This window comes from Girardinichthys multiradiatus, chromosome 4, assembly GCF_021462225.1.
Source record: "Girardinichthys multiradiatus isolate DD_20200921_A chromosome 4, DD_fGirMul_XY1, whole genome shotgun sequence".
NCBI lineage: Eukaryota > Metazoa > Chordata > Actinopteri > Cyprinodontiformes > Goodeidae > Girardinichthys > Girardinichthys multiradiatus.
Genome location: NC_061797.1, coordinates 41,009,514 through 41,034,283, shown reverse-complemented (window position 1 = coordinate 41,034,283; position 24,770 = coordinate 41,009,514). Strand labels below are relative to the sequence as shown.

Genomic DNA, 24,770 nt, shown 5'->3' with positions numbered 1-24,770 from the left:
TTTACAATACTGGACAGAGATTTTTGCCCTAGCCAAAAACCTCTAACTTTATTATATACTAAACACACTCTTTCGGCTTGGCCCTAAGCTCTTAAGATATCAAGTGTGATTTTTGTTTTTTATCTCTGTGACTTCCTTTTTAGTGCCCATTCAAGATGTTCTTAGAGTTTTGTTAAAAATCCTTAATGAGATAAACAATAATAAAACATGAATTTCAATATCCTTAGCAGTGTGCCACTATCTATGACCATAAATATGCTTCTACAGTTGCTACATTGTTGCTGAATTTACAAGCTTGAATATGATGAATCGTAATTGTGTCAGTCCCAAGTGTTTGCAAAACATAAGAGTTAAAATAACCATGTTTATTGATGTCAGTGACAAAGTGCACAAGCTTTAGAAAAAAATACAAGATCTAATGACTATATTGTTAAAACCTAAAACAAAAATCTTAACATAAAAACACAAGTAAACAAAACTACTGCAGTATTCTTGTTATTGTTCCATCATGGAGCAAACTTATATAGCCTCTAGAGGCAACCTGTGCCTTTCGTATACAAAGTGCAAACCAAAGAAAGAATAACAAGCCTTTGATCGCTACTTTCTAACATCCAGATGGTACTAAGTACTCCCATAAAGTACAAAATACAAAATACACACTATAAATGTAGGACTATATGCAAAAAGCAAATTCTGAAAGCACCATTCTCGGTCACATTGTGCATGTACATTTTTTGCACAACAAGGAGAAAATTAATACAGCTGATACGTTTATATAAAGCTTTTTACACTGGATGTAGAAGTAATCTGTGGCCAGTATTTTTAGAATTTTTAGAATCAGAATTAGCAAAAATAGCCTCTTGGTATAATATAACACTGCAATGCAGTGTGGACATACCTGATGTCTGTCTTCCTAAAAAAAAATAAACTAACCAAAAACATAGAAAAAAAGGGGATCATATCTTTTTTTTAAAATGTGCATCAAAGTCATATAATTACAAAATCACATAAAAATAAAGCAATTTACCAGATGCATACATTTAGCCCATGTAAAAGGTCTTGAGATACCATTCTACAAAGCTGAGACTGGTTATACAGGCTGGAGGTACATGTGTCCCACAGAAGCGTGCAGAGTTGTTAGGCTAAAAATGTATAACAGTGTGAACTGCAGCAACCTCAGGTTGCATGCGATTAACATGGATGACCTCACAAGACCACCATCACCTGCTGTGAAACATTTTGGTAAATGTTCAGCAACCAAGCCAGTCCTTTGTGATTTCTCCCAACTTGACAATCTTCAAACTGCTGTCTTCTAGTTTGAAATAGTGGTTTCCTTTGAAGAAGTAGCTGTAATCTGCAAAGAGACAAGCATAGCATTCACAATGTTAATTAGAAAGTTATATTAACTTCTTGTCTTGAACAAGGGGAACTCTGAAGTAATAATGTGAAATAATTATGGTTCTTTAAAATTATTAAAAGAGTAGAATCATGATTTAAGGCAAAGCCATACCCAATCAATGCCCACTGAAGTTAAAATTTGAGACTCCCTTCCTGTGAAATACGTTGATTAAGCAGTACACAAAGGAGCGTCTGTAGTTGGTCACAGACCTGCTTTATATAAATGTGAGTTTGTGATGCTTGTGTATATGTTAGTAGAGGAGCAATGGAAAACTCCAGGGCAAAAATTTGAATGGCCTCTAAAACCACATGGACACATGGCTGACTGTTAAGTAGACGTTTAATACTAATTCTTAAAAGTTCACCTCTATGTAGAGTTCATACCAGATATGTCCATACACTGTATAAACAGTAGACAGATAAGATTTTTTTCTCACTGTGTGACTTTTAATCTTATAAACGTTTCCTGTTTTTGGGCAGTAAGGATACCAACAATCTTTCTATTTGCTAAATTCCAGAATAATTAGAGAGAGAGAGGGTTTTTCTTAGCTTTCTTCAGATTCAGATGTTCACAAATACTAAGATTACTATGCTAAGGCCAAGATTATGATGTCATGGCATGAGATTCTGTCAATTCAAAACATTTGAGTGAATTGGAGGCACACTTGTGGATGTATTTTAGGTGAAGATCTTAAACAAACAGACTTCTTATGTGGCATCATGAAAAATCAAATACAATCAGTAAAGATATCAGAAAACCAACTGTGAAACTCCAAAAGTCTGGTTCATCCTATGGTACAATTTTCTGTTTGCTGAAGGTGCCATGTTCATCTGTTTAAACAAATATACAAAAGTATGAACACCATGTCAAGTATGGGGGTGGCAGCATCGTGTCAGGGTGACTTGTTGTTGGAAGTTAGTAGTTACACATAATGCCACTACAAAAATGTCATTGTTTTGTAGTGGCCATCACAAAGTCCGCCCCCACAGCCCCACTGAATCTTTGCAATTGGTGCCGAAAATGTGTGTGAAAACATGACAACCTACAAACGTGGTTCCATCACACCACTTCTGTAAGGAGGAATAGGTCAAAATCATAGCAAATAAATAGCAAATTATAGCAAGAGGCTTGTGGAAGGATAATGTAAGGCATACTGTTTGGCTCTAGTCATAAAGGAAAGGAAATGTTAATTAACTTGAAATTTTAGACATTTCTAGAAATTTCAAAACAATCATTCTGTCTAAGTTCTCTCTTTGTTCTGGCATTTAGCAAAAATAAATAACTTTGGTCTTCTTCCTAACTCTCCTAAAACAGCAAAAGCTTTTTTTGTTTGTTGTTTTTTTCTTTTTTCTTTTGTACCGTGTCCTGTCCAGCAGAGAAGTATTCAGAATTGTTGTCTGAGTGCCAGGAAAAAGCCCAACAGATTTACTTTCACAAGTGGAGCATTACAGCTAGTGCTTTATAACTCTGCTTGATATTCATAAAAAGAAACTTTATTAGAAACTGCTTTGGGATTATTTCAATTGTTACAGACACGGAGACAGAAATGGAAAGGAACAAAAAAGAAGCACAAAAGAGAGAAAGGGGGCAAAAAGGAAAAGGGGAGAGAAAGAGAATAGAATGGAGGAAAGAAAGAAAGAACAATGAAGAGAATACAAGATAACACCCTGCTTGCTTCTACACCTGCAGAAATGTTCATATTACCAGCCTTTTTACCGAAAGGTGCACTGTACTTATGAATGCAAGATGTATTTAGTGGTAAATGCGGCTCAATTTAGAAGATTTGTGTATCTGTTAACACCTGAATCTAAACACCTATGGGTCTGAGTGTGAGTGCGCATGTGTATACAAGGTTTCTCCATAAAAATATGCAATAGTGAGTGTGAGGAGCCACAGACCCGCCCCCCTGGACCCGGAACAGATATGGAGGAGATCCAAGCCACAGACATCCAAAGGCCCCTCAGAGCACAGGAACCCCAGGAGAACCACTGCCAGGACTACCGTAACCCCCCCAGAGAGGAGCAGGGGAGAATCCCAGGGTAACCACCCAGCATCTACAGTGCAGAAGCCCCAGAGAGCTGCAGTGACGAGCCCACAGGCCCCACCGGCAGCCGTCTATGCCCAAGCCATGGACCCAGAAACCTGAGACCCCAGGACATATCACTCCCCATACAGAGGCCTGACCGAGCCCAGGGGTCCAGGCCCCGGCAAGGAGCCACCAGGAGTGAGCCAGCACACACCAAAGCACACAGCCCCGGATACTGAGAACCACAAGTACACCGGCGGACAGAGATACCAACCACCGGTAGGTAGTGTGGCAGAGAGGGAATAGGCCCCACATATAATGGGGGCCTAAACTGATCCAGAAGAGGGAGCAGCCCAAGACCCAACCTGACACAAAAAAACAGGCACACAATCACAATCACACATTCCCACCCTCATGCGTACACATAAAAACACTCACACCCACGCGCCCAACGTAAAGACAAACAACAATGGACGTCGTACACTCACTCACACTCCCCAGCCATACTCTATACCCCCAGACCTGAACCTGGTCTGGGCTAGCCTGGGCTCGTGCCTGAACCTGAGTGACCCCGGCCCGGCTCCCGAAGCCCCGCCATGACCCCAGTTCCCAACCACCCCCATCCTCATCCGGAGGGAGGGTGGGCATGTACAAAAGAGGGGTCTACAATGTCCAAACAAGCCTGCCAACCAGAGCCGTCACAGAATAGAATAGTCCCAACCCCCAATGAGGTCCGATTCCAACCCAATGAGCCCTCCACCCCCAATGAACCCGACATGAATCTCCCCACTAGGCCAACCCCAACCAGGACACAGATATCAAACACATGTACCCGAACCCAAACGCCATGAATCACCCCCCCACACCACAAGGGCACACTCCCACAGGAGAGCTTCATCCCCGAAAGGCCAACAAAGCAACACCCACACAGCGCAAGCACCACACACAGCCCCGCTCCAAGCACCCCGCCACGTCCCACCCCCACCACACAGTATGCTGTGACAGCAAGGCAAGGGCCCCACGCGATGCTGTCCCAGCCCTCGCCCACAGGCACAACAGGGCAGACACCGTCGAGCACCGAGCTCACAACGGATCCCCCGACCCCACACCAAGACGGGACAAACTCACCCGGCAAGAGGTGAGCACTCAAGGCCGGCGTCCCCCACCTCGCCCCCGCAACCACACAGACACACCACATCACTGCTTCTGAAACGATAGCCCAGGTAGAAACATGATCCAGCTCAGCTCTACCCTCGCCGCTCTCCCGATCCAGATACCGGTGACCCCACATTCAAGAAGAGGACACAACCCCCTCATTCCACACGCTGCAGTCCCCCACGCCACCCCTAGTCCGCCACCCTGATCCCCCTCCCAGACACAACAGTCAGCAGAGCAGCACACCGCCAAACCCACCCAACCATTCGGCCACCGTCAGCAGCCACAGCCCATCAGTCCGTGAGAGGGAAATATGCACCAGCTGGGTAACCGGGCCGGGCAGGCCAACCGCTCCAGGCCAAGCACATCTCATCAGCCTCCCCAGTGCCGGCACAAGAAATGCCCCACCGCCCCACCCACCTGACTACCAATCGTACCCCTGCGCCTGGCCAGGGGCAAGAGCCACAGAAGGAAGCATTGGAGGAAGGCCACCACAGCACACCAAGGACCGGGCACCCCGCCAACCCCACACCCACACCCCCAGGGTGAAACGATAGACCAGGTAGAAACATTATCCAGTCCACTGGAGCCGACATCCTGGGCTCCAGTGGGTGGCCCAGGATGTCGGCCTCCCACCCTCCCGCACGGCACAACCCACCGCACCAAGCAAGCTGGCCAGCCCCTCCATCAAAGCGAAACCACATCTCAATCAACACTGCACACCACCCAGCCAAGACCCCCTCGCCGGAGCCCGATGCCTTCCCAACCAACGAACCCATCCTGAACATCCGTTGACTTGTATAGTATACTCTATGAAGGATTTTATATTGTATTAATTGTAGACTGGTGTTAGTCATTTTAAAAGTTCTGGAACATGTCCGAGACCAAAATATTTGGTCAAAGTTAACTGATAAGTCCACCTCCCATATCATAATAGGAAGGGAAATTGATTAGCCTATATTAGACAGTGTCCTGTGTATCTTAGACATTAATTTGGGGGGGTTGAGTTTTAGGAACTCTAGTAAACTTGACGGCATTTTTAACCCAACGTTTTTAAGTCTAAATTTATTTTGTATTATAGATTTAATTTGTTGATATTCTAAAAATATATTCTTGTCCATCCCATATTGTATAATTAATCTGTTAAATAGGATGAACTGAATTCCTTCAAAGATATGTTCCAGGTATCCAATTCCTTTACTCCTCCAATCTGAAAAGTTTATCATATTATTTTTTTGTAGGATGTCAGGTTTGTTCCGGATGGGTGTGCGCATTCGCATGGGGTTAGTGAAGACCTTGTCATTTTTAGATATTCCCACCATGCTGTCAGGGAGGTGCTCATATTGAGGCTTTTAAGGCATTCATGTTGTTTGATATTTCAGCTAATAAATGGTAGATCTTAAATCTTAATATTATTGCATAATGTCTGTTCTACGTCTAGACAGGGTTCATCTAGAGGACTGTGTTTAAACCATTTTGAGATGTATTGAAGCCTGTTGGTTAAAAAGTAATGATGAAGGTTAGGCAAATCTAGTCCTCCTATATCTTTGGTATTTTGCAGCATTTTTAAGCTAATACGCAGGGGTTTAATCTTTCCAAAGAAATCTAGTAATGGAAGAGTCCAGAGATCTAAGCCAGTCAGATAACGGTTTATTTGGGATCATTGAGAATAAGTCATTGATTTTTGGCAAGACCATCATTTTTATTGAAGCAACCCTGCCCATGAGTGATATGGATAGAGATCTCCATCTAGCGAGATCATCTTCCACGTTTTTTTAAAAGTGGGATGTGGTTTAGTTTGTGAAGTCTGCCAATCTAGGACAAACATTAATACCCAAGTATGTAATATTCCCTGACTGTAGTTGTATATTAAGGGAATTGTGGAAAGAACAGTTAATTGGAAGAACTGTCGATTTCAACCAATTTATAGAATAATCCGAAATTCTTGAGAAATAATTTATCAATCCAATTACCTGAGAGACAGAAGTTTGCGAATGCTGGAGAAAGAGTAATACATAATCTGCATAAGGACAGATTTTATGTTCAATATTCATGCATTTTATGATTGCTGCCGCGAGTGGTTCAATAAAAATGGCAAATAATGAGTTAAGCTGTTAGGAGACACAAGTCCAAACTTGCAAAATATTTTTGTGCAACCTCACTGTAACTAAATGCCCATCTAGCACACTTTAACTCAGCTGCATCAAAACTAAAGCACACAATTGCTAAAATGTTGGTTCCAGAAAAAAAATACAAATTATAAAAAAATAATCCAATTATATCAAAATGTGCTTTTACTTTGCAAGCTGGTGCAGACTTTCTACCCCAGCTTCCTACACAATTCTAGTATTATGAAGTCCTAGATAATAACAATATGACATTTTTTTTTATCCAAGCAACACATGATCAGCATTATGTTCTTTTAAGAATGTGTCTTGATAAATTTGGCAAAGATTAGAAAAAAACTTTGGCACAGCTGGACTGATGTGGCCTGGATGCCACAGCAGGACTTTATATTATGAGCTAATTAGCAGAATGACAGCATGCTAATACACTGAGAAACCTCAGCAGTACAGTAACTACAACAGGCTAACATACTAAATTCAGAATGAACTTAATGGAGTTGCCAGCTTGGCTGTAGGCTTCCAGCTTTGCTGTACTGTAATACTGTTAAAGCATGTGATTTCAAAAAGTTTTTTGTTTTTTTTTCAGTAATGATCTGTGTTGTCCAGTATGCTGCCAAAAAAACTGGACCTTAAAACAAAACTACCAACCAGCAATTTGCATATATTTAATATGACTTAAAAATTTTATGTAATTTACCAATTCCATTCAGACTGAAAGCCGAGTCAATGGCATCAGGGATACCATTCCAGGAGTCAGCAATAAGTTTGGGAAAGCCAGGGTCCATTGCCTTACTATTTTCATCATATCTGCAAAAAAGGAACAATGACAAATAAAAATGCATTTTTTTGGAGGGGCACAAGAAACTTACACTCACATTTTCATTGGAGACTGCTGATAAAACACTGAGTCAACAATCAAAATTCCCATGCTGTTTAAGCACTAACAGATGTGGAGTGGTTTATGGTGTTGTTCAGGTCTTACCAAACACTAACGTAATCCAGATGCAGCACTAGCACTGCGATAAAAGGCTATGACATCAACTGTATAAGCTCAGTTGGGTGGGATGGTGGTTGCAGTTTTGCAAATAGCTGCATAAGATACCCCTGTCCTCACCTCCAGAATTTGTCCACAGAAAATAAGTAAGTCTTCCTGTTCTTTCTAAAGTTGAAGGCAGCATCGATTTGCTGGATGTCTGTGGGAAGTCCAAGACTGGAGAGCCTCTTCGGGTAACCTCTTTCCAGCTCATCGGCTTTGTAAACCCACATCTCATCACCTGGGATCAAAGGAGGCAGCCACAGGGAGGAATTTGTGTTATACACAGCCCTTCATCAAGTTTTACTAATATTAGATAACTTTTAAAAAGCACATGTTGGTCCTATAAGCAGGATATTTAAATGATACATATTTTGTGAAATTATTGGACAGCTACTCCCAAAAGTTAACGTCCTCAAGGCTAATATATTGTTTAACTCTCCCCAGAATTCAGGAATATTTTCATATTAATGTAATGCTGAAAAATGTTTCAAAAACCATTGAAGATTATGGTGGAATATCTTAAGTGCACGCTAGCAAGTGCTAGCCCAACATTCCTTTAGCTCCTTGGTTTTAGAATTGGGTGATCAAGTGGTAAAATGGTGGTAAAGTAGTAAAGAGAACACTATGAATTATCTTATGAAGAAGATCAGCTTGAAAGGATCAGATTGATTGTTGCTGAAGTATCTTTTGTTTTTTTGCAAACCTGAGAAGAAGACTGTTTTCTCCTCCACTGGGTTTTCATAGGCAGCGTCTATCTTCGCAGGCAGGTCCGGCCAGTAGGTGGCCACTAGCATAGGGCCACTGGGTTTGCTTCTGAAGTTGACTGACCTGAAAAGGAACCTGTCAGAGAGAGAACAAGTGGGTGAATGATCATGCAACAGACAAGCCGGGGAAAGAAATTAGTATGATAGGAAAACTGACACAGAGGGGCTGATCAGAAGGTGGGGGAAGAACATGTGCAAGTGTGAGTTCTGTTTAGTGCAAGAGCTTCACTGGGACAGCCAGCTACAATGGCCTGATTCATGAGCATCTGGTTCTCATTAGAACTGAGGATGCAGACGCCAGCAGAACAAGACCAAGCCTGGATTTCCAATACGCAGCTGCAAAATAACAGCAGCAGCTCCCTGAACTTTTTTCCACTGACCTATTTTTTAAACAGAAAAAGAGTTGCCAGTAGTAAAGAATTGTTTGATCATTTTTAAGCAAACACGTAAAAAGCAGAAGTTAACTTTTTCTTCATTTTAAAAAAAGGGACGATGATCTCAACTACCCTGTGTTAAGGCAATAATCCTCGATGATGCTGTTGATGATTTTAACTGTGGTGATTTATATTCTTTCAGCAGGTTTACATATAACATTTTTTTTGTTTTTGCTGCAGTTGAATCCACAGATTCTGGAGATAAATTCATAAAAGCCCTTATTCTTAACAAAATCATAAAATATCTATTAGAAAAAAAATATTCAGGCTTTTACTAGCTTCTAGTAATTTTCTTGCGATAGCGATGCTTCGCCTTACTTTTTTTTCTTTCAAACTAAATAATATGGGACTGATAATCTAATGCTCTATACACAGTGCCCCAAAGGGGTTTAACTAACTCTTAGCTGAATTAATCAGAAAGTAGGTTAGTCGACTCTCATGGTGTTCAGCTTGGTTTAGCTGGTGTTCTGACTCCACATTTAACAGTACAGGCTGTGTAAAAAGGCGATGCTGAAGGGTTTTTTATTTAAAGCAGTGTATCTTCCTGTCCAACCAAACAGGTTGGGCTAGGGTTGCGTTAAGGTTAATGCAGGGCAGATATATGATAGTGTGATTGGGGTATAAAAATTATGACAAAAAATCTTTTTGGTGTAAACTTTGTTTTAATTCAATGGTAAATTTGACAAACATTGACCATGGTCTTATGGATGCAGTACTATTTTTCACAATAATAATTGTGTATGTAACAGACAGAGAATAATGCTATGGCAGCTTTATATAGAAATTAAGAGTTTTCAAATGCCTCAGAGCACAGTATAATTATCTCTGTAGTAAGCTTTGAGCGCAGCCTATTATTAGTAATGTCTTTACAAAATAAGAGATAGGGACTTTCTTAGCCATCAGGACAAATAACCTTTACAATGTCCTATATGAGCTTGTGTAGATCAATAATATGATCAAACCAGAGGGTACTTCTCATTGTTTCTTACAAAATTTTATTTAGAACAGCATGAGTTTCTTTAGTTGTTTCTGTTTGTCCAAGTTGATCTAGATATTGTAAAGTGTTTTCTACATCTGTCAGCTACAGTGCAGTTATTAGTGGTATTAACATATCAAATTGCACTGAAATTCCACATTTTTAATTGTGAAACCATTTATACATGTTCTTGTACCTCAATGCACAAGCAGATGTTACTAGGAATGAGTTTAATCAGTAGGTTTCTCAAGCTGTTTCTAAGCAACAGACTTTATAATAGTGTTTTCCTTAAGCCTCTAGACAGACAGACAGACACAATTTTATGCTGAGCTCAGGGAGTGCTAGGAGCATTACTCACTGCACTCTGTTAAGATTGGTGGGACATCATTCACGTGCTGGTTCAGCATAAAAACAGACTCCAGTTTTATAATGAAAGACTCAAAAAAATCTTTAGCACTACAGGCATGGCAGCAGTTTTTTTTAAAGCTTTAAAACTTTGCTTATATCAAGGCTCTAGAATATAAAACACTAATTTAACTTTCAGGCAACTTTTCTGGAACTTTTTGGAAGGTGTCACATTTTAAACAAAAACTTTCCAAACATTATAGGGCTAAAATAGTAAGAAAACACTGCAATGACGTTTGTGTGATTCAACAAAACAAAACTTCGTAGCATGGTCAAACGTGAAGCTCTTATATACCTTTATTCCCCTGCCTAAATCTTCAACTCTCTAAAGCTTTGAAGGAATTTAAGTTTCAGCTCAGCTTGATTTCAAACAACTGAGTCAACGTTTTATGGTCCAAAGAGCACTCTTTGAGCTGTGCTGCTCTGGTGCCCGCTTTAAATGTGGATAGGGCCCATTGCGAACTGAAAAGTAATTCTGCAATAAAGCAGGATCTGTGAACAAGACTGGTTTGTTTCTTTCAGTTTCTAACCCAATAGTTTCAAGTGGGGAAAACAAAGCTAACCAAATCATTTGCTTTTTTTTACCCATTAACCAAATGTTGACAGATATACAATGCCATCAGCCTTTGTGTTTTCTAAAAATTCCTGTTTAAATCTGGGGGATGCAAACAACTTTTGTGTTCACCTTTAAGCAGGAAAGTGCAAACACCCACAAAGACCATTGGCCAAACTGTGGTACTTTATGAATCTACTCACACAGATGCTCAGCTTGATGAGCTTTGTAAAACACTGGATGTACTGGCGCCAGTGGAGGACAAGATTGTAGACTGTGTTGATGACTAATGTCTATTTTGTTTGTCACTGCATGAGATGAGGAGCAGCCTGCTGTTCTCTTCCTCCCTATTATCACATTCTTTAAACCATAGTGTTACAGTATAATAAGAAATCTTTAAATCAGTATATCATGTCAGTCTATTGAGTTTTGATTACATAAAATGATAAAGCCCTAAGCCATCTATTTCAGTGGGTTTTTTTTTCTTTAGCTTACTCAAAAAAAGAAAAAAAAAAACTTTACTAGGGTTTACTAAGGTTATAAAGAGTTATATTACTGTAACTGTTACCAGTGGCAGTTTTTGACATGGATCATCTGGGCATTTATTAGCTGGCATTATTACGTTTATGCTGTAGTCATAGTTTGGGGTGACAGAAGATGGGGCACACCATGACAAGAACCATCAAAGATAGTGACATGAAACACCCAAATCTATAATTTAACAGATTTTAACTGTCTCGTCTAACTACCTTAAAAAGGCTCTTGTTGGGCTCTACGAATTAGCCTCAAAAACCCCTTGCCCCACACTGATGCTATCCTGACTCTAAACAAATGCAGGAATGTTATGAACTTGAAGTGTTATGCTCAAAAACGTCTGAATGCCTGTGACTATTAAAGTGTCTGTTAGAAACTCAGAAAAGCTTTATTTTTAATAATTTATAATAAGTTAACTTTAAATACTGATTAATGTGTTAAGTTCCTCCAGGAGACAATGTTTTATCTACATTAACACTTCTGTCTCTTCTTGAGTTAAAACAATGTGATTGAACAAATACTAGAATGCAATTTTCTTTTATAGCTGTGGAAATGTGATGTGGTCACACACCTACCAAAATGCACATATAATTTTTGTATTAGGTGTCTTACCCCAGAAGCTGCCCAGAGATGGGGTGCTGACAGAAAAGAAACATAGAGAATCCAAAAGCCAACAAGTAAAAATCCATCCTACCTTAATTAGCCTATAATATTTTGGCTGCAATATTGTTTTAGAGCACTGAATGCTTTGTTGTGTAAAGTTCCAGCAGAGTTTGTTTTGTTCTCCTCCATGCTTCTCACATGTTCAGCAACACTGACTTCCTGAGCATTCTATATTCATTTTTAGTTCAGGTCAGGAATAATTCAGAGTGGGAAACTCTCCAAACATCCAATAGCCCAGGCCAGATAAGCTAGTCTCAACCTCCCGGACACTGTGACCTCTCTGGCCAGAACAGTTGCTCTACTGTGATTCCTCTGCCAGCTGAGCATGAAAATAGGAATGAGATAGCCACAAACCTGCAGAGATCTATTCAGTTTGTGGGTAGGCCAACATTCTGACTAAGGAACAACAAAGAAGGCACTCTCTTGTCATATTCTATCATGGCGGCTCTGAGTTTTGAAACTGATGTCTTCAGATGCTTCAGACACTTTGAAGTTCTCCTTTTCCGCTCTCACTCTATCCCCTGGAAATGTACCATAAGGTACTAGAAATGAAAATCTGGCCCAGGCCCTTCCTTTAAGCTCAAAAGAAACACCAGTAAAACTTTAAAATAACGTTTAAATAGCTTGTTTCATATTCATAGTTGTGGGGTAGACTTAGTATTAGCATCTTCATATTACGTTGGTTTTTGTGTTTCTTTTACTGAAATAAATCAACAAAAAATTGACCTTAGTGCCAATAATAATAAATATAACCCTTAATGAAGTGTATTTGTTTTTAAATTATGAATCAAATTCTATCTTTGATCAAAATTCAGAATGACCTTTCTTCTTTAAATGTGTCATCATTTCCTGGGACAGGTAAATAATTCATCCTTCAGAATGGATTTTTAAACTATTTTTGAAAGTTTATGTGACATATTATGTAACTGATTTACGTAGATTAATATAGATTAAATGACTCATCAAATTTGCACAAAAATCCCCGAATTTATTAAACATGTCTACAACTCAAAATGTCTATTGATTATGTAGTCAACCATATTTTAAACTATTACCTGTCTTTGAAGAAAAAAGTCTCTCCTCTGATTTGTGCAACAGCATCAAAGATAACTGGCTCTTTACAAATGTCCATTGGAGTGACAGGACCCTGGGTTGGCGGCAAAGGCTTGTCAGTGGGCACACCTGTTGGATATACCAGGAAATTTTACTCTTACTCTACTCTGCTTGTTCCTCAGTTAAGAAAAGCATGCCTTTTTTGAACATGGTTAGAAATTTATTTTCACCATAGAGCTCTTGGATGCCTTGGATGTCATCATGAGAAAGTCTGAAGTCTTTGGTAAAAGTATAGATGGGAGCCATCAGGGCTCCGGGATCCTGGGAGTGCTCCAAACCCAGAGCGTGACCAAACTCATGGGCCGCCACCAGGAACAAACTGTAACCTGAAAAGAAATGAGATCAAAAAAGATTGTGAGTCATCTTTTATTTGGTTTTTAAGTAAATAAGGCAGATTTAGGACTGGAATTTCCATCTTTTCTGTTACAAATGTCTAAATTTATGCTGCTTGTTGCTTTTGGGAACATTTTTAGAATTAAACTTGAAGCAGATGTAAAAATATCATTCCTTGTTCTGTGTGGTCTTTAAACATGTTAATTTCTACACCAACAGTCTACAAGTACAATTTGTCAAAGCTGCCGCACCTTGGTCAGGACAGAAACCCCATTTGCGGTCATCATCGTAGTTCTTAGTGGTAGCACACCACATCTTTCCATCACTGCGTCCAGAAGAAGTGCAGGAATCATAGCTGTCTCCAAGAAAGATGAAAGGAAAGACGCAGGGGCTTCCCTCTGCATTTCCTCCCACTGTTGACATTGCTGAAAACCGCAGCGGATTATTTCATAGGTTTGTGTGCAGTAAACCTTAAAGTCTTATAAACTGATTGAAATGTCAAACTGTGTTTTAAATAAAGTTGGGTTTCCTGGCTGTACTCTGAAACAAGTGTGGATGAAGTGAAGAGCAAGTAGCACAACACAAATAACGCCATCAGCTAATCCACACCAGGAACCTAATCAAAAAGCCCCACCAGAATTATTTTTATTCATCCTACCATGTTTTCTTTTTTTTCATAGCCACATTATTAAAATAAATAAAAAAGAAAAAAATATAAGTCAGAATGATCTTATTGTTATCTGTCTGAAACTCCTAACCTACTTCTCTATCTAAACCACTAAAGAGATTTTTAACTAACCGAATGGAAAGTAAAGCAAAGCAGTGCACATTAAAATAGTTTAACTGTGATTAAGCTAACCACAAGCAAGGCTGAGAAGCCCCAGTGGGAGAATTCCTGCAGAGCAACAACATAAAGGCATTACACATGTCCAAAAAGATAAACACACAAGTACCTTCGCCTATACACACCTAAACAAACACAACATGGGAATCTCAAAACAGTATGAAAACACTGTAATCATCACTGCCACTTAAAAAGTCTTACAAAATTTGAGATTACATAATAGTGGGTTGATGTATAGTGTGCAATTCAAGGAGCAGAAGACAGCACCTACCAGTTTCAGGGCAGAAGCCATAGGATTTGTCACGGTCATAGTCCTCAGTGGTGGCACACCAGCGATATCCATCATCCCTGCCCTGAGTGGTGCAGCTGTCATAACTTTCCCCCTGAAAGTTGAAGGGGAATTTACAAGGAGCCCCATCTCCATTACCACCAAGGGTGAAAAGCACTGTAAAAAGAGAAAAAAACAAGTATATTCAAGCTTTGTGGATGCCCTAAAGACATTACACAAAGTAACTATTTATGACTACAAGAAAGAAACTTCAGTATAACATGCCATGAGAGATAATGTAAGACAAAGTACCCAGAGAACAGAGGAAATACAAAGAAACCATTTCCACATAAATATTACTAAGAGCTTAACAGAATAAGCAGTTCTAGTACAAACATTGCCCAAACATGTTCACATCATCTAAAACAACTTAGTACATGTGTACTTTGGTAGTTGGTTGGACCAGGTATGCATCAATGTTATGTATACCATGAACACCAGAGATACACAAAGTGGTTAGTAAAGCGCAGTGTTCTAAAGTGGGGCAGAAACTTGGAAAATAAATGTTCCATAATTACTTCAAAGCAAGACAATAACATGCTTTCCTGGCATACAGTTTAACCTACTTTCTTCCTGTCCAAAATCACAAAATAGTTTTGAGAGTGGAAATCATTGTATTAATATTGCTTTAAAGTTTGAAATGCAACTTGGATACACCATCAGTGTTGCTGAGGTAAAGAGGCCACAAAGTAATGGTGTCTCAGAGAATTTAAGCTGACATGTATAAGGAGACTACCAAGCCTTTATGATTTCAAAATTTAGGAAGTATGTGACAAGCTTACATTCATGAGGGCAGAAGCCATATTTGCCATCTTCATCAAAATTGTAGGTGGTGGAGCACCACAGAAATCCATCATCTCGACCCTGAGGCGTACAGCTGTTGTACTCGGTGCCCATGAACAGGAAGGGGAACTTACAGAACTCTCCATCAGCATTGCCAAACTTCACTTTCACCACTGTAGAAAAGAGAGTTGTCTTGTTAATGAGAGGTGGAGTGAACGCTGTAAGTCAATGACTGAATCCAATCTGCTGCGTTTCCTTGGGTAGAAAATCTTTTAACCAATTTGAATATTAAACTGAATTTAACTGCACTGTTTGATAAATAAGATCAATTTGGATTGTATGTACTTAACTTGAAATCTGTCTGCATGGTTTGATTGCTTTGACTAGTGGCGACGTGTTGTGAATTGGCACTATATAAATAAACGGAACCAATTTCATGATGTATTAACTGTCTTATTCACATAATATTAGTTATTTGCAAAGAAATAAAGTGGATAACCTTTTCTCAATTCCTTGTTACTTGTGACAATGACCATAAAGGGTATTCTAAATCTGAGGCGACTCTTATTATCTTAAGCTGCTATTTACAAGAAACAAATGCAAAACTCTGCAAAAACCAGTAGTAAAATACTTTAGAATACAACACTATAAAAAAAAGTAAATTTACAATGCTGACTATTTTAAATCAAGAGATCAAAATGAAATAAATTTATTAACAAATAAAACTTGGAGCAAATATATCTGGGTCACTGAGTGTAATTCCAAAATGTCTGCAATGGAGATTTTATTTCTTCTAATCATCTTCCAATTGGCCTCCACTTCAAATATCAGGTGCCAGAAAATTCAGACGAAGATTAAATAATCGAAACAAAGTAGCTGTAAGGAAGTTTTAGGATTATCAATTTAAAAATCTCATGAAATATACTATAGCAGTTAAATGTGCAACAATACCTTTTCAATTACTTATTTTTTTCGCTTTTAATTGTCGATTGAGAAACCCACCAACTGAGAGCAAAGAGAGCAAATCTACACCAAAGATCAGTTTCTAGTTTCCACTGCAGGAACAAGGCTTATTTTCTGTGTCCATGATTTTATTTCTGTTAGTGTTAGTCCCAGGACTAAGACAGATTGCAAAGGCAGAAATCTAGCCCAGAATGGCTGAAAATTCCCAGCAATTTATTTCAGTCATCTCCCACTTTACATTCCTCTACAGATCATATTTTCTGTTAGGTTTTAACTTTATAACAAAAGTATTTAGTATTATTAGTTACACAACATCTAAGTCATATTGAATATTAAAGTTCTTTAAATATATAAATACAATCAGCGTGGAGAAAATTACCCATGAACTTACACTTTCAGCCGTTTCTGGAGGTGAAGTGAGGAAACTCTTTATTCAGGCCAATACAACTAATCATTTTTAGAGTTTTATACAGTCTAAGTTCCGAAATACAAACTAAAACAGTCACAACCCCATTAAAGCGTGCATCATTAACCAACTTCAAGTTTCAAAGAACCAAAGTAGGTAATGGTGTTGTGTGTGGTTAATGTTCTTAGGGACGCAATGCACAAGCTTTAATTATTGAAAAACATCTGTGAATATTAAAAAAACTATAATTTTAATAAACATTTATCTGGCAAAGGTGATTTTGAGTTGGTTTTAAAGTATAACTACTGTGAAATAAACAAAAGTTATAACTGTGGAATACTATATTGTAATCCTGACCGGAGCTCTCTCTCTCTTCTCACTCTAAACGCAGGTAGATACAGAAGTTCGCCATAGCAAAATTAATTCACAATTTGCTAAAGTAACACGTTTCCATAAAGTCGTGAGTGACTCCACGTAATTTATAAAGTTTACCTGCTCTGACAAAATCTTTGATTATCATTCCAGATTTGGACACCAATTTATGCATCAAAACTTTTGAAAAAAAGTCTTTATCTCATAATTTTCTGTGCTGTTCTTAAGAAAAGCATGTAGTGAACAATCAAAAAATGTTATATGTCTCGCTCAAGCTCAAAGGTATAATTTTTTATGAGATGCTTAAGTATTTGTATGCTATGCTTTGTGCAACACAGTCATGAGTTAAACACACGTGTTTTGAAAGTAATTTAGGACTATTTTAATTAAAAATTGTGCTTACAGGGCTTGAATGGATACATTATTTTTTATTGCATATCATGATATAAATGTTATGATTACAGTAACAGGATTGCAGTAACAAGAGTTGAAAATCCATGCAAATGTTAGAATTTGTAGGAATGTCTGCTAGCTATACAACGTAGTGCTAAAGTTAAAGTCAAGACTTTGTTATACTAATAAATAAAGTTTTAAAAAAGCCTTTTAATTAACTTGTTTTTATTATGTAAATATGGGTAATGAGGTTATGCTAGTTAGAGTGACAAACTCAACCAAGGCTGAAAAGATTTCGAAAATATGAAAAGTAGAGGAGAGGACTGAGCTTTCACTTACCCAGTGAGTTGCACATGTTATGGAACACAACTTCAGTTTGTTTTTACTATTACTGTATATAAACTATTTGTCCATTTAACTAACTGCTCTAACAATTACAAGAAACACATTTTAACAAATTTACAGTGAAGTTATTTTTTTAAACCATATGTTAATGAGTTTTTTTAATATGCTTTTAATCAAAAAGGTGATACAAGAGAAAAACTCCATTTAAGGGGTATTTTGAATATTTTGGAAGATATTAACTATATTTACATTTTGTCACATGCAGGACATATATTATTGAAAGAACAGGTGTATGTGTTTGTGTTTTGTATATAAATTATTACAAATTGTATGGGTTGGACAGAAAATGTCAATTTTGGAAAAGGCGTTTTTATTTATTAAAGTCATAGCATTCCCTTTTACAACATTACTTTCTTTCTCTATCTGGGTCTGTGTTTCAGTTCCTTTAAAATCCATTTTAGTTTCACATTTTCACAATGTTTGGATTGACATTTACTTTTAAGCCTATAACTATTATGAAAAAAGAGAATTCTGTTATTTATGTATTGGTCCAAATTTTGTGTTTTTAATGGCTTTCTTGACTATTTTTGCATTGGGCAATGGTCTGTGTCCCCAAATCACAAGAGATGAGGCAGCATTGCTTCTACTGCGGGAGGACCTGGTACCTTTGACAGTATGACAAGAGTATGCAAAAAAATGTAGTGAAGGCTGTATTACCATTGCCCTCTCCTAGGGTCCACTGCTCATCATCATCAAAATGGGAATCTCCCCCAATTCCTGGTCCCGGAGCAAAGGCATGAGCCAAGAGGCCATCTTTGCCATCAAAAGGATAACCGTCTCCATGTTCTGTTGATAACACATCGGAACAAAGGTTAGAAAAGGTGTAAAAAATAACTTTTTTTTTAACATTAATATTATTATTACAGTCCCTATAACACTAATCCTCTGAAGCACTTTTGTTTGTCTTTCACTGTAATTACTAGATTCTTTCTCAAAGTGGTTGGCTATGACCAGAAAGAGTGATTTACAGCAGTGTAAGTAAATATCAAGTGCTTATTTTAGCTGGAATGACTGGAATCATCTGTGCAAAAACCACAGTTCCCACTGTTTTATTATGCACTCCCTAAATATAGAATGGTTTGGTGCAGAGTCACCATAATAACCTGTGTGTTATTGGCCTGTGCAAAACAGTCTACAGGCATCTGAACTTTGGCTCAATGTTTTCTGGATAGGGAGGTGCTTAAACAGCTATTATGGAGGAATACAAAAATCAGCACTGCATATTAGCCATATAAAACCTAATTTACATTTCAATACACAGCATACCATTGCGGCCGAAATTAACCATGATGTCAGCCTCTCCATCCATAATGCGGGTGAAAGAAAGTGGTGTGACATCACTCCATACTTTAAAGGCTCTGTAGAAAGCATCATTTATGACTTCCTCATCCAGGTCAGGAGTGTATCCCAGGATTCTACAATGAAATGACAATGTGGCAATTCAAATTAGATTACAAATGCAGACAAATTCCAGGAAAAGACAAAATATCCCCTGAAAGTTTCAAATAGCTCTGTTCTCTTCTTAAAATGATGGAAAAAAAGCTGGACAGTATGAGTCATCTGTAAAAGCATTTCCTGAAACTCCTGAAATTCAGCGACAAACCTAAAATCTATTGGCTCAATTTACTATGTAATTTTGTTTTTGATCAGTAAGTCAAAGTAAGACTTTGTAGTTGGTATTGTTTTTGTCTAGTTGTTTTCTGTACAAACACAATAACAGGCATCCTGTAATGACCATGTCACATAAAACCACTAAAATATATCTAACTCTAAAGCAGGATCATAGCAAAGTTCTTGACGCATACTGCATAGGAATGCATGTTATAAGAGAAGCACTTTAAACTGTTTTGAAGCTGGTGGGGGTGAATGGAAACTTGGGGGAGTTTTTGCAGTGTCAGTGGGGAGCAAGTACCATGTTACATCTGAAATGCCTTGATTTATCTAAAGCTTTTTTGTGAGATTAAAAAAAAGAAATATCATATGGTAGCAACTACAATGGAGTAGCCAAATGGACTCCTGGGTCTTTTTTATAGGTCCCTTTAGTGTTGACAAGCAGGTTGATGTTCAATTACTTGACAAATGCACAGTTATAAAGTAGGAAATGTAGGTGTTGCTAAAGCCATTTTACTAGAACATGTGCAGAAATCAATAAAACTTGACAATTTAAATACAGTGTATAGGAATGCTATGGGTCTGACCTGTAGGTAACGTCCTTCTTCTGCCACTTGGGTCTCCTGTGGAAGAAGTTGTAATTAGCCACATCTGGGACACCGCAGCGGGGCTTTTTCATGATCTCCACCGTTTTGGCATCTATTTCTCCAGTTTCTTGCAAGGAGAAGAACTTCTGCATTTTTTTCAATGTGTCTTTGAGCACCATAAGGTTGCATCTGTCTTGTGGGCATCCATAAAACTTATTCAGATAGTGCTACAGGAAAGGTGCGAAAATAATAAAAAAAGCAAATGAAATCCTCCCAAAATAAAAACAACAAGTTTCACACAACGGTCTGCGCGTATAAAAGCAAAGCTTTTTTCAGCAGCTTTTGGATGTATATTTGGAAAAACAAATTCAAAAAGAAACTCACCAGAGCAACTTCTTTGTCTGTTCTCGGGGAATCGTCTCCGGGAAACCTGATTAAAGGAGACGGACGAGCCTTTGTTGCTTGAAACACGATGAACTGAAGCAAAAAAACTTTTAAAATAACCCGACGACAGCTAAATATCGTCTGGAAGCCCATTTTCGCAAGCCAATGTCCCCAAGGTTTGGGGAATAAAGCTGCTTCGGAGTGGTTGTTGCTTTCAGTCTTTCAGCTTGTGCTGTGTTTGCTCTTCAGCAGATTTTTTTTTTTCCCTCTTTAGCGGGACGTCCTGCACAGCGGCTGCATGAACTTTCAAAGTTGTGTTTGTTAATGCATTTTTTTCTCAGACGCTTTCTGCGCAGTCTCCAGACTCAGTTTGGTGCGGGGGAGAAATACATTTTTGGTAGCATGTATCACTGAAGATTGTCCCTCAAAGACCAAAACAAGCAAGGAAAGGATTTAATTTCAGACAGTGGAAAAGTGGTTAATGCAATCTACACGCAAAATGTTTTACCACTTACCAAACAGCTGAGGTAATGTTTTTCACTGAATAAACACAGCCCGGATGGAAACGATTTATTTTCTGAATGCAGAGTTATAGCCCTACGCCGTGGTGATAACGCTGCTTTGCAACTATTTCAGCATGTTTCAGTCTGATCCTATAAATCAAAGCTTACAAACTTGTGTGTCGCATTTTAGAGTTACAGTCCCAAAACAGTTTGTGTTTTAAATTGCTGGAATTGGCTGGTGACAATATCCTGCACATCTGTTTATTTCAGCATGCCTTCTCCCCCTTCTTAAACATTTTTCAACGTTTTCACACCATCTGGGAAACTGTTTTTCACTTGAAGGGAGCTATTGTTGTATCCCTAAAGAAAATATATTGTTCTAAAATTGTTGATTCCTTATACATGGGCATCTCAATAAATTAGAATAATTTAAAAAAAAGTAAAACAAATAGACAAAATTTTGTTCCTCAAAAAATATTAGCATTACACTAATATAAAGGATTATTTGGCCTTTATGTGGAATACACAATCCTAGGTAAGACTGATAAGACAGTTGTCCAGCAGACCCTCATTGACACCAACACGGTAAGCCACAAAAGGCAGGTTGTAAAAGAAGCTGGAAGTTTTCATTCAATTGGTAAGTTAGGTGGAATGACAAAGTTAGCTAGAAATAGGTGCTGAAATATTCTGGAGAAAAAGTGGAGAAGCATCCAAGATGCTTGAGGTCCAGTGTAAAGTTTCCACAACTAGTCAGAATCAGAATCATATTTATTGGCCACATTTGTGTGCACAAACAATTTATAAACTTCAGAGGAAAATAAGGATAAAGGAGCAGAATGTACATGTATGTGTTCATACACCCATTTTTTTTTTATAAAAAAGGAAGGCAGTTTGCGGTAGTGCAAACATGCTTATTTTGTTTGGCAGAGTAGCTGACTACTCTGAATGTAAAGTGTTCACTGTGTTCATCAGATAGATAGTTTCAGGATAAGAAGCTGTCTCTGTGGTGGCTGGTTTTTGCCAATAGTGCTCTGTAGCACCGACCTGAAGATAAAAGTCTAAACATTTTGTGACCAGGATGTGTGGGATCTGCAGAGATGTTAGATGCCTTTTCCTACACTAACTTGACACTTGCCCACACTTATGAGTACCAAATAGCTAATTTAATTACCATGGTGTCAATGTGCTTGACTGACCAGCAAACTAGCATCAACTAACCCTAGGAAATATATGGGATATTGTGAAGATAAAAATGAGAAACACAAGACTTAAGACTGCAGACAAGCGGAAGGCAGCTATCAAAGCAACCTGAGATTCCTTAACATCTCAGAAGAGCTAGAAGCTGATCATCTCCATGCCATGTCACACTGATGCAGTAATTTATGCAAAAGGAGCCCAACCAAGTATTCAGTTATATACTGAATAGCATATGGAAATACTGTTACATAAGTCAACACTACTGTACTTAAAAAAAAAAAAACGTTTTTCATTAATCTTATGCAACTTAAATTTTTTTTCATTAGCCAGTTTAGTGGTTGTGATTTCTACTGACTGAAACCGATGCTATGAAGCCTATCTGGAGAGTTTAAAAGGGATAGAGTAATCTCTTTGTAAATGTTCATTGAGCCATTCCTATAAACTTGTCCAGTCAAGGTCCAGTAGAGAAGTGGCTAGGAGCACTGCTTTTATGAGGGATATAAATGCTCAGCAAAAATATTTCAGTTATGAGAAGATTCAAGCTCAAAAGACCTGTGAAAGTCAGGATGTAGGTTTTCCCAGAATAATTGTGTTGTAACAAAGACACAAAGTGCTGATTTAATTTCTAGCCTCTGGAAAGAATTGCTGTATGGTTGGATGCTTCTAGAAAACCCCAACAACATTTGGCTGCAGACAGACAACTCTTGAAAATAGTGTTATGTTGACATCTGCTGGTACCATTTAAAAACCTTTTTTTGCTCTCTAGTGTTTGTTACAGGCGTAGCATGACTTTGTTTCCTGCTGTCCTCTTTGCTGAGCTGCAGACTACAGCAAAGATTGGATATTTTTACTGTAACACTCTTTGACATCTTTTTGTGTATGCTCTCATGTTGCATTAGTCTAAATAACAAATGAGAGCAGATCTTAACAGAAAGAGCCAAATGACATAATTATTTCGTCTTTGTTCTTTTTCTCCACAAAACAAGATATGTCAGATGGATTGCTCACAAACAAGGGTTTGTGGTATATCTAGCAGAGCAATTTCCCATCCCTTTAGCCAAAGTACAGTTAATATTTCATAGCTAGGACTGCTGTTGGTGGTTCCTGGATGGATTTAACATCCATTTGCCAACAATATCCAGGGCCTGTCACTTTGGTGCAGAAGCTTGATTTTATGCACTGATACTTGCTGCCATCTCCTCCAACTGACACACTCACAGTGATCTCTCACAGAGTTGGGGGAACAGAATGGCTGCCTATTAAATGTACATAGAGACTGCCTCTCCAAATAGAAAACGCTGTGAGATGTGAAAAGTTGAGACACAGCTACAATAATTGAATGCCTTTGTGCATATGAATACAATTTTGCAGGAGAAAGTGGAATAAAGAGATTGAGATGATAACATTTGATTTGCATGTAAATTGTTTTCTTATTTTCGATGCTGCTGTTTTTAAAGGGGGGTGTGTTGTTGTTGACTGTCGGCACATCTTCCCCATTTGTATTTGTTTGTGGATGGAATGGTGGATTTAAATTAAATCATGCTGCTATTGAATGCTTCACATTCATACATGTGAGCTATACCATTATAAAAAAAATTACATAAGCAGCCTTAATTTCTAACTGTTTTGGTATTGATAAACTTATGCACATTCACTAGCCATTTTCTTAGATGCACCGTGCAAGTACAATGTTGGAGCTCCTTTAGCTTTCAACAAGGTGTCAGAAAAATTCCTCAGAGACATCCATCCATCCATCCATCCGTCTGTCCATCCATCCATTGTAGGAGCAGCAGCCTAAGCAGAGAGACCCAGACTTCCCTCTTCCCAGCCACTTGAGCCAGCTCGTCCGGGGGAATCCCGAGGCGTTCCCAGGCCACCCGAGAAACATAGTCCCATCAGCGTGTCCTGGGTCTTCCTCTGGGCCTCCTACCGGTGGGACGTGCCCGGAACACCTCACCAGGGAGGCGTCCAGGAGGCATCCTAGCCAGATGCCCGAGCCACCTCAACTGGCTCCTCTCGACGAGGAGAAGCAGCGGCTCTACTCTGAGTCCCTCCCGGACGACCGAGCTTCTCACCCTGTCTCTAAGGAAGGGGCCAGACACCCTGCAGAGGAAACTCATTTCGGCCGCTTGTATCTGTGATCTCTTTCTTTCGGTCATCACCCACAGCTCATGACCATAGATGAGGGTAGGAATGTAGATCGACAAGTAAATTGAGAGCTTCGCTTTTTGACTCAGCTCTCTCTTCACCACGACAGACCGGTACAGCGCCCGTATCACTGCTGATGCAGCATCAATCCATCTATTGATCTCCCGCTCCATTTTACCCTCATCTGTGAACAAGACAAGTAGGCGGAGGGAGGCTACCCTCTCATTCACCGGGGTGAATCCCAATGTACAGGCGCCGAGATGGGGGACAACAAGTATGCCCACCCCAGCTCGGTCCCTCTCACCAGAGTGGAACAGTGTCCAACATCT

General features: G+C 38.9%; 1 protein-coding gene across 1 annotated transcript; it reads right to left on the bottom strand.

The window, feature by feature from the left end:
* Positions 1-344: 344 nt before the first annotated feature.
* On the bottom strand, positions 345-20,914 carry mmp2 (matrix metallopeptidase 2). The gene is made up of 13 exons (XM_047363826.1): positions 20,594-20,914; positions 20,210-20,436; positions 19,278-19,426; positions 18,669-18,797; positions 15,472-15,645; positions 14,633-14,806; positions 13,769-13,942; positions 13,355-13,510; positions 13,127-13,253; positions 8,446-8,582; positions 7,821-7,980; positions 7,404-7,513; positions 345-1,354 (listed from the first exon to the last, which is right to left on the bottom strand). The coding sequence occupies exons 1-13, from the start codon at positions 20,744-20,746 to the stop codon at positions 1,251-1,253; spliced, it is 1,974 nt and encodes a 657-aa protein (XP_047219782.1). The 5' UTR covers positions 20,747-20,914; the 3' UTR covers positions 345-1,250.
* Between the last annotated feature and the right edge of the window lie 3,856 nt (positions 20,915-24,770).

Bases quoted from the DNA above. Each gene is read 5' to 3' on its own strand.
- mmp2 (XM_047363826.1), bottom strand. From the start codon at position 20,746: ATGGGCTTCCAGACGATATTTAGCTGTCGTCGGGTTATTTTAAAAGTT. The intron at 15,646-18,668 runs GTAATACAGCCT...TCTTTTCTACAG, and splicing joins GACCCTAGGAGAGGGCAATG to TGGTGAAAGTGAAGTTTGGC. The intron at 13,254-13,354 runs GTGAAAATAAAT...TATATCCAACAG, and splicing joins AGGCATCCAAGAGCTCTATG to GTGTGCCCACTGACAAGCCT.